At 34.2% G+C, this 10,978-nt stretch overlaps 1 protein-coding gene across 2 annotated transcripts in view; it reads right to left on the bottom strand.

Moving 5' to 3' along the window:
* The window catches only part of LOC106472174 (cytochrome P450 3A9-like), a 19,837-nt gene extending 11,491 nt beyond the window's left edge, over positions 1 to 8,346 (bottom strand). Inside the window, exons 1-6 of one of the 2 annotated variants that reach the window (XM_013932804.2) lie at positions 8,160 to 8,346; positions 6,411 to 6,507; positions 6,067 to 6,119; positions 2,474 to 2,570; positions 1,440 to 1,556; positions 916 to 1,004 (exon numbers count right to left, since the gene is read on the bottom strand). In XM_013932804.2, coding sequence (XP_013788258.1) covers positions 916 to 1,004; positions 1,440 to 1,556; positions 2,474 to 2,570; positions 6,067 to 6,119; positions 6,411 to 6,507; positions 8,160 to 8,233 — 527 coding nt within the window. In that variant the 5' untranslated portion in view covers positions 8,234 to 8,346. The remainder of the gene's footprint in view (positions 1 to 915; positions 1,005 to 1,439; positions 1,557 to 2,473; positions 2,571 to 6,066; positions 6,120 to 6,410; positions 6,508 to 8,159) is intronic. The other variant, XM_013932803.2, reaches the window with a different exon arrangement.
* Between the last annotated feature and the right edge of the window lie 2,632 nt (positions 8,347 to 10,978).

Below are 10,978 nucleotides of genomic sequence, written 5' to 3'. Positions count from 1 at the left end.
TAGTTTCGTTAGTTATATTATTACTACTAGTATAGTAGACGACGTACTCTCTCTCTCTGTGTAGTTTCTTCTATATATATATATATATATATATATATATATATATCTACTTCACGCAGTTATTCGTGTCAAATTTCTCAATGCCAGTAGTTAGAAGAATCATTTAGGTTCCATTTCCAGTATATATAATAACACTAGCAAATGCAAACGCTCGAGCAAAATGGTCTCAAGAACAACAACAACAACAAAATTGGGTCAAAGATCAATCGAAGAACGTGGTTTATTGAGACTAGTCATCTTCTACATTCATCCATTAAATGGGCGTGTTTGTGGGTAGTTTAAAACCCTTATTAAAAGGTTGTGGCATCAGTTAAACATGGCGGACACTCAGTGTACCGATCAATACAGTTGAAATTATTAAAGATTGGTTTAAAGAACCTGAGGAACTTTGAGCATCTAACTTGACCACCACAGTCGTCAGGACTAAATGTTATCTATTTCACTTCGTGTCAATTTTGTGTCATCAGCTCGCGGGGGACCAAACCCATATTAACAAATAAATGTAAAAAATTAACAGGCATTTCCATTATTTGTATGCATTTCCTAGCTAGAGAATTCCAAAAATCAGGTTTATTTTCCCATTCTACAGGCCTATGCGTCGTTATAAACACTACACGTACATACATATATTGTTAATTTACTTAAAAGTAATTTTCCATGACAGAAATGGTGTTAAATTTTATTCTAAAAACTATATTTGGCGGATTTTTATTTCAGTTCGGTTCAAACAGGTTTTTCATAATCTTGAAAAAATATTCTTCCAAGTACATTTTTAGTTTAGGGACCATCCGTACGGTAATTAGATGGCTAAAACACGTACGTTTTGTATGGGTAGGATTGAGAATTCTAACGTACTTTTTGCAGTCAATAACTTCCTTCTTGTCGGCAGCTTCCTCAAGGTTTCGAATCAAGCTTTTCACAGTGTCTTCAACGAGCCCAGTCATCTAAAAGTCCCAAAAAGCACTAAATATATCAGATGACGAAACATTCACAGAACACCTAAATAAATTAACGTAAACCATCAATACCAGAGAAAAATAAAAGTTTTGATAACTCAATGTTTCGCGCGAACACTTCAGTTGTATATGGTTAACTCCAATGTGTTTTAAAAAGCATTAAAGTTATAATACACACTTGAATATGAGTGCTCAATGAGCATTAAGGTTATCATATGGAACTGAAGAAAGGTTGTTGCCGCTCACTTGTCTCATTCTTAATCTGACACAGCGATACATTTATGTATTTTCACTGATCCATAGCATCAAAGAAAACTAAAGTTACAATATTTCGGGTAAAGACTCTTCAATAGATTGTTACCAGTTAGTCAAATTCATAATATGCATTTTACAGTAACAAAGTCTACTAAGATGGAAACAAACTTTTTTTATTTTACTGGTGCTGAAAGTTGGTGAAATGACACTTCTGGTTTGCTTCCATTCTTCTCCACACTGAATCGATAAAAATTTGCTCAGAATGGGGTCATCACTCGAAATACCCTGAATCAAAGTAAAACACATAATTAAACAAATAAATAACATATGTTATTACTAAGACATATTTTTCTCATATAAGTATATTATGATCGACATATTAGGGTAATAAAAAACCAGTCGATCTATCACACGTGTTGTAAAAGTGGTACATTCCATTGGATACAGTTTATAAAGTTTGAAATACAAAAATCATAGCAATCCAAATGGGAGGATTTACTTAAAGACGAGAAACGGTAATTTAAGATGTGTATTGTGAAATCACTTTGATTACGATCTGTGAAGTGCCACCATTAAACTTGACATGTGTGATGTTTCAGGTTAAAAATTGGCAACAAAGTCACACACTTGCAGTTAAAAGCACAACGTTTTGGGTTACAAAACTGGCAACAAGGTCACACTTCTAGTACAAAACAGTAGTTATGCAGATCATTTTAAATACAAACGTCCATATATAAGCCTAGAACTCTTTTTAACTGAATAAATCTGTATAGGAACTAACTTAGAGATTATTAAGACAGTTTTGCATATCAATTGCAAACTTATATATATATATATATATAAAGACCATGGATTTAGAAATAATAAACAACTTTAGACATATGATGTAAAATAAGTTAACCTTTTACTACGTAAAGGGAAGTGTCACGTGAATTATAATTAAATATATAATTAAACTATGCGAGTTTAATGTTTTAAATAAAAGGAGTTAAGATACAGTTTTCAACGAATGGATTAAAACAGCTTTGATTAAACATCAATATTTGAAGACAAAAGTTAGAATTTTGCCACGAGAGGTGCTGTCGTTATATGTTAAAGAGAAAGGTAAGAAATAACAAGGGTTAAGTAACTGGCTTAGTTATCATCTTTTTGATGCTAGAATGAATAGTTGTTTCCTAAAGATGGCCAAAATCTTTGCTTACACTGCGATCGGTGAAAGCATGAAAATCCTTGACCAGGATAAGCTTTACAAGCTCCGGATCTCCCACCATTAGCATAGGATTTCGCCCTTCGTAGAGCCTGAAACACACATTAATTGTAACCATTTACATACTAAAACTAGCAAAAAAGAAATTTAGTTTTCCTTAAAATTTATTGTTATTTGTTAAAATGTATGACAAATAGCAAATGGTTGGCTGGTGTTTTTGAAATTAAAATACGTTACCTATTTTTAAATAAATTATTATTACAATTAGTATTTAGTAGTATTTCTTAATGACCAAACTGGATGATTAACGCAGCCTTTTCCTTGACACGAGTCTCGCATGAAACTTAAAGAGTCCTTGAAATTTCTCTTGTGCGTTTGTTTTTCTTAATTTGAGTTGTAAGGTTAGACATATCAAACAGAAGCTGTCAGGGAATAGTACAACACAACCTTGCTTCAGCCTAAAACAGTAATTAAAATCACGTATACACAAAATGTACATAAAATTTAGATTACATTGGAGACATACCGTTAACGATCACGAAAAATCGAACTTTATTTTGTACAGGTGGTGCGACTGTCCATTGCTGCACTGCAGTGCACACAGTATTGGTGTCGCAAGGCTTCACTAGGTGTCGAGTCGTACATTATACCAATCTAGGTTTTATAACTGTCCTGTTGAGTCCAGAAACGTTGATGTGTGCTATCTTCCATTCCAGAAAAAAGCTCCAATATTCTGGACTTAGTGAGCTTGGCTATTGGTGTGCAATTAAACAGTATGCACACGCAATTCCTTTTGACGAACTTGTAATTCACATCCTGGGTAATTGTAGATCAACATGTAAACAGGGCTACTTGTGGATTTCACACGTACAATATTTTCCACAAACATTATTTCACCAACAGAAACTTTTATCTGTCGTTGCAATTCATATCAAGCAGTATAATCAAATTCAGATCAGCCAACAATGAAAGGCTCGTACTCAGAACTTCAAATATATATATACAATGTCCCACTTGGACCAACACTGTCAACAACAGACTTGGATGGAACCAGCAACAGTGCCGTTACAAAATCTGCAATAGTGTATTAAAACCAATCACCACATCAGCAGGACGACCTGATGCGTTAGTTAAGCCTTGAACGTACCAAAATTGCGACTCCAATATTGTACGTGTCCTTGCAGCGTTGCATCTATTACATGCTGCCCATTTTCCAAGTGTGCAGCAATGGACAGTTGCACCATATGCAAAAATAAACTACAAATGTTTTGTGATCTTCGTTTACATTGTGTAAATGCAAGTTTCATTATTGTTTCGAGTTTCAGATTTGAGTAGGAATTTCAAACAAATAAAAGCTTTTTTGTTTTGCACTCCCCGGGAACTTTTCGTTTGATGTGGACGTTGTCCATGCAACCCAAGTTTTAATTTTTTTTTATGTATATACAGCTATTAAGGACGAGGCTATAAAAATGTTTTGGCATCGTAACATCACCTTTGACCTTTTTCTTCTTATTATTATTATTATTACCCTATGAAAAAAACGGGTCATGGGTTTCGGGACGAGGTTAAACGAAAGATCCCCTCTTGGATCAAAGGCCGATAGCTATTCAGCAATAGAAAAAAAAACACACGATATTTTCATGCTTTTCGCATATTTTTTAGCATTACATTTGAAAGACGTAGTCGAAGATTCGCATGAAAAAAAAAAAAAAGGAAGAGCTGCGTCGGGTTCGTCCCCATCTAAATCCACTCATCACTTCTAATTACTCCTTAACAAAAACTATAAGAGAAATTATGTACTCGAAGTTGCACGCAGGACTTATCCCATTCCATGATTACCAACTTATTAAAGAGGATTTTTATTATTATTTGTGGTGGTGGGAGAATGTAAGTGTCAGTTCAAATGAAGACCAGGCACTTATTGGGAGCATGCGCAGTAGATACAAGTTTCATAAATTAAGTGGCTACATAAAGATGTTGGTTATTTTCTGATTTCTTACAAAAGTACAATTTGGTACAGATATACTACGCTGACAGAACCGGAATTAATATTTTTTTGTTTTTGTTTTTTTATAGTTGTGTGCTTACGTTTTTGGAGTAAAATTGTGTTTGAAACTCGTGATGGGCACAACACAGCTAGCCCATTTTGTAGTTTTGTGCTTAAACAAAAGTATTCAATTGGGCGGTTAAAATTTTATAAGTTAAGTTGTTGAAACGCCGGAAATTCACCCCCACACACACATATTGTTAAATTAAAATCTAAGTTCTGCGCATGTTCAATGTCACTATGCGATTGAGTAATGACACTTACGTGAGTAACAAGGGTGGCGGCCTTTTTTTTTCGGGTCTTGGGCATGTTAGAGACATAGCATTCGAACATTAGCAACAGCATTATCACACAATTAGGGAATTGTTTACTCAAACTTTAATTTACAATTTAGTTTGATATTTGAAATATCTCTTTCATAGCAAGCTTTTCATATATTTTCATTTGATTACTATTAAAATGACTGCAGACCTCCAGAACGAAGATGTTCTAATCACGCGACCTTGGGGTCCATAATACACCATAACACAAAGTTGTACCAGTTGCTTACTGTGTAATACTCAGTGACTTTGCTCAAAACAAACGGTACCTTGAATTGGTAGTTCAGGGCCACATAACACGATAAAAAGAGATGGGCTGTATTCCCCGATACGTGGTTGGGGCCACATTTTTGTAACTGCACTAGAAGAAGTAACTTCCAACTGTATCTTCGGTAATTGACAAAATTCTAAACCGAGATATACGTATTACTTACTATTACTCATTACAGCTGTTTCTAAAGAGCGTATATTTATGTATTTGTTTGAATTTATGCACAAAGCTACACAATGGGCTATTTGTGTTCTGCCCTCCACGAGTATCGAAACCCGATTTCTAGCGATGTAAGTCCGCAGACATACCGCTGTGCTACTGGGGGGCACCGCACAAAGGTACATGAGGGCTATCTGCGCTAGCTGTCCCTAATTTAGTAGTGAAAGACTAGAGGGAAGGCAGCTAGTCATCATCACCCACCACCTACTCTTTTACCAACGAATAGTGGGAGTGACCGTCACATTATAACGCCCCCATGGCTGAAAGGGCGAGCATGTTTGGTGGAACGGAGATTCGAACCCACGACCCTCAGCTTACGCCCTAACTAACAGGCCATGCCACACCATCTGAACCTGTAAAACAGTTTTATCTAATTATAATATCCGAACCTGTAAAACAGTGTTGTCTAATTATAATATCCGAACCTGTAAAACAGTGTTGTCTAATTATAATATCCGAACCTGTAAAACAATATTATCTAATTATCGATTCACTATAGTTATTAAACTAATTTCACTTTGAAGGAATTCACATTAAAATGTTTTCCCCTTAGTTGATATATAAAACTAGTTTTATAAAATTATAAGTTTGCCTTTTTGACTCACTAACCCGATATACTAACTTTTATGTATGCTTTCTTCTTTGGATACAATACACTGGAAGAAAATATTATTCAAATTCTGTAAAATAACATGCCTTACTGCTACTAAATGAATTAAACTCAACAATACCCATAAATCTTTCCATATTTCTTGTAGCATTCCTCCTGTATTTCCTGAAAAGGCTAGAGGGGAAAAACAAATTCATATTATCAAATACTTGAATTTTTTGGTTTTTCGAAGAACGAAAACGAAAAATTAGCATTTCACAAATGCTTAAACTAAAATCATATATACGTTAGTCTATTAAATAATTCACATGCCAATTTGGTTGATTTTTTTTTTTGGTGTGTGTGTGTGTGTTTACTTTTCTTAAGTTCTTATAGTCCGAAAGATTAAGTATGACTGAAGAAACGAAAATAGGAAAAACTCACATTCTTTCTTTTAACCAAATGATAATCATGTAAAACGATTACCTTTCTTAAAAAATACAGGATACCCTGGTACGGATATCTGGTTGTGATCTCTTTTATCCCCCTTCTCTTCCAATAGCCAAAATTCTTTGTCAGGTACCTAGGGAGTTACAGTAGTAACGTTATTAAGGATTTCTCTCGTGTCAGACGTATCCATTTCCTATACACAAAGCAAGTAATATTTAAAGAATAACTAATGGTACCTTATTTAATGTTACAGTGTTAAATAATAGATTATTTATTTACTTAAAAAATATTAGAAGCTTTTTTCATAAATATTGTTCAGTTATGATAAATTTAGGGATCCACTTTAGAAACGTATCATAAGTTCCAATCAAAATGGCGTTCTTTTTATTTTGATGATCATATCCATTATTCTAGATAAACTTTTCCCACTTACATAAATACGGCTGCTCTTTCACTCCAGATGATGAACATATCAACAAGACAAGTTCTTCGTCTTAAATTAAACCATTTCCAACTTACCATGTGACACACCTATCTACAACCACTGAAACACCATGCAGTATGGCAGATCCGGCTGGGATCTGGTTTTAAGATTACCTAATCGTTCACTGTTTAAAACGTGATATAAATTTATGAAGCAAAACGTACAACCAATGTACCACTCTAAAAAAATTGACAACGTGGAGTATTAATATCAGTGTTCAAGCTCAAACTCTCCAACACAGCCTTGAGTATTAATATCAGTGTTCAAGCTCAAACTCTCCAACACAGCCTTGAGTATTAATATCAGTGTTCAAGCTCAAACTCTCCAACACATCCTTGTCGCAATAAATAATTATTAAAACAAGTTATCATTTCAATGAATTGTTGACGTTTATAGAATTTTCTTTAGGGTTCGCAGAAAGATACACAAGAGCTATCTGCGTTAACCATCTATAATTCGTAATTGATATAAATGAGAGAAGGTACATAGCCAACAGAACCCTCCGCCAACTTTTGGCAACACGTAACGGTTTTTCCCGTTATTGAAGTGAACCTATCCACCTGACCATAGTAGGACAAGTAAAAATATTTGTTGTTTTTTAAAAACACATAATAAGTCGTTTTATTCGAACGCAAATTAAACTGAATTTTCATATTACAAGTTTTTTCTTCCCTTCATTTAGTACATGACCAGTAAGAACAGATAACAAGACAACAGGACTTCAGAACTAGTTATGGCTCTGTCAGATCAAAAACAAGTCCGAGCTCGAAATCAGAATGAATTTCACAATGTAGCTGATCAATCAGAAAACAGACACTGGAATGTGGACATCTCTGTTCTGTGTGTCAATTGTAAAAGTTTACAGAAGATCAAGCGAGAACTCATTTAATCAGTTCAATTCAACGAGTTTGAGTTAAAGAAGTTTAACTACACTTCATTACTTCAAGTAATGCACCTACTTATAGGAGAAGAAACAAAGAACAGGGCGATTACACGTAAATTGCTTTTTTACTGCGGAAATCGGCTTTGACGTTTTGATGAATTAAATTCGCCTGGCTGGAGTGTAGGAGTGACCAGATGCACACAGTCGATAAAAACTTTAACGGTTTGACGTTTATTAAATAATTCATAACGTCCAGCTGTCTAAAGTATACATCGCTGTTTACCGTATCTGTTTAATCAGGCAAACATCAAAGTAATGAAACACAAATAAGCTAAGTTGGTGCTCTGAAAATTTGTTTGTATAAAACAAAATCTCACAATAATAAAAAATTACAACAGATGAAAGGCGAGGAACTCACAGATACACAGCTAACAGGGCTGCAACAGTGTACACTAGCCAGTTGGAGACAAACAACAATCCTAGTATCTCCATATCTCAAGAATCGTCAACGTGTAGTCCTAGCTTGTTGAATAGCCTGAAAAAAAATATATATACACATATATAATACCAGCGATATGTTATATATCAGAACTTGCATACGCGAAAGAGTACTGTCGTTTTATATGTGGCGCAGAAAGGAAATGGTACGAGTTCATGATCCATTGCAGGGGTGTTTATGTATCGGAGGGGAAAATAAAACAAGTCGTCGTTTTGTACATACGTACAAGAAATAGTAAAACAAAGAGAAAAACCAGTTCTCACAGAAACGTCAACGATTTGAAGTAAGACATAAAAATATTAAATAATACAAAGTTCCAATTATAGTGCACTTTCACTACTAATTACTTATTGTAGTGCACTTTCACTACTAATTACTTATTGTAGTGCACTTTCACTACTAATTACTTATTATAGTGCACTTTCACTACTAATTTCTTATTATAGTGCACTTTCACTGCTAATTACTTATTGTAGTGCACTTTCACTACTAATTACTTATTGTAGTGCACTTTCACTGCTAATTACTTACTATAGTGCACTTTCACTGCTAATTACTTATTATAGTACACTTTCACTGCTAGGTACTTACTATAGTGCACTTTTCACTACTAATTACTTATTATAGTACACTTTCACTGCTAAGTACTTACTATAGTGCACTTTCACTACTAATTACTTATTATAGTACACTTTCACTGCTAATTACTTACTATAGTGCACTTTCACTACTAATTACTTATTATAGTACACTTTCACTGCGAAGTACTTACTATAGTGCACTTTCACTACTAATTACTTATTATAGTACACTTTCACTGCTAAGTACATACTATAGTGCACTTTCACTACTAATTACTTATTATAGTACACTTTCATTACTAATTACTTCAACTGAGAGAACTTACTGAACATATTTTTTCCAAACAATTGTATTGTGTGCGTGATTTTTTTTTTTTTGTTTTTGACGAAGGGTGTGAATTCACCCTTTGTGAATGTAACGCTGGTATTAATACTTCGCACTCATAAACGTGTGACAGGACACAATCAAATTAACGAACAAAGCTAATTCTAATACCTAAAAGAAACGTCGTGACAGATTTAACGTACTGTTACGACAACGGAAGTCATGTGACGCTAGAAGCATGCGCGCTGGAGTTTCTAGAAGGATCATGACTGTTCCTGGCAACTCTAGTCTTTTCTACGCGCCCTCTATTTTAATATATAAGCCTGGCAAATAAAGTGGAGATATTTGCAGATAGACAGATATAGAGACAGATAATTGAGTCAGGTGAGCGGTAGTGACCGTAAGTAAAGTGCGTGAATCGTTGTGAATTATAGCGTGTGTTTAACTTAAAGTGACTGTGGAAATTCTGTGTATTGCAAAGTTGTATTGAGAAAAAATAAACTAGTTTTATTTAAGAAAGGACTTGTATCGCTGAAGTTCCTCGGGAAGAATTTTTATGGGAAATTAACAAACGACCAGAGACGTAACAGTACATTTACTACACTGTATTTATCTAAAATCATGACGCATTAACAACTAACAATGTCAACTAATTTTATCTAAAAACGGAGTATATGAGACAATTATCAGGCCAACTTGTTGATTCCCTGTGCTAAGACATTACATTCTTGCTGCATTTGATAGATAAAGCTTGTTAATTGCACTTAGAAACAACCTCATAATGCAATTAACGTACAGTGTTAACTCATTGTGTCTAAAAACGACGTAATGATGCAATCAACGTGCAATGTTAACTCACTGTATCTAAAAACAGTATGATACAATTAATGTAGTGTTACAACAGCGGAAGTCGCGTGACGCTGGAAGCATGCGCGTGGCAGTGTCTAGGATTATCGGGGAACCCCGCGAATGTCTGGGTGTTTGCTAGACGCCCTCTTTTTTAGTATATAAGCCAGCGATATAGATGGATAGATAGATTGAAGAGGTAGATAATTAAGTCAAGCAAACAGTAGGCACCGTAAGTAAAGTGTGTGAATCACTGTGATTTATAGTGTGTGTTATAAAGGCTGTTAAGTTTAAAGTGACTGTGGAAATTCTGTGTATTACAAAGTTGTATCGAGAAAGAATAAACTGATTTTAATCAAGAAGGGACATGTATTGCTAAAGTTCCTCGGAAAAAAATTATACCGGAAATTAACAAACAAGCAGTAGTATCTCACTGTTTCTAAAATGATGCAATTAATGTAAAGTGTTAATTCACTGTTTCTAAAATGATGCAATTAATGTAAAGTGTTAATTCACTGTTTCTAAAATGATGCAATTAATGTAAAGTGTTAATTCACTGTTTCTAAAATGATGCAATTAATGTAAAGTGTTAATTCACTGTTTCTAAAATGATGCAATTAATGTACAGTATTAACTCACTGTTCCTAAAATGATGCCATGATGTAATTAATGTAAAGTGTTAACTCACTGTTCCTAGAATGATGCAATTAATGTACAGTATTAACTCATTGTATCTAAAAATTATTTCATAATGCAATTAATGTACAGACAGTAAAGTGTTAACTCACTCTTCCTAATAATTGAATTAATGTAGTGTTACGTCTCCGTTTGTTAATTAACTTTCCGTAACTTCGTTCCAACGAAACTTTAACGACACAAGTCTTTACTTAATAAAACTGATTTATTCTTTCCGAATATAACTCTGCGATACACTTAATCTCAATACTCGCGCTAAAACAACACTGTAACGAACGAACGTTAACTCC

Source organism: Limulus polyphemus, unplaced genomic scaffold (assembly GCF_000517525.1).
Source record: "Limulus polyphemus unplaced genomic scaffold, Limulus_polyphemus-2.1.2 Scaffold5138, whole genome shotgun sequence".
NCBI classification, from domain to species: Eukaryota; Metazoa; Arthropoda; class Merostomata; order Xiphosura; family Limulidae; genus Limulus; species Limulus polyphemus.
The sequence above is the reverse complement of the archived record's forward strand: the minus strand, read 5'-3'. Positions and strand labels throughout refer to the sequence as shown.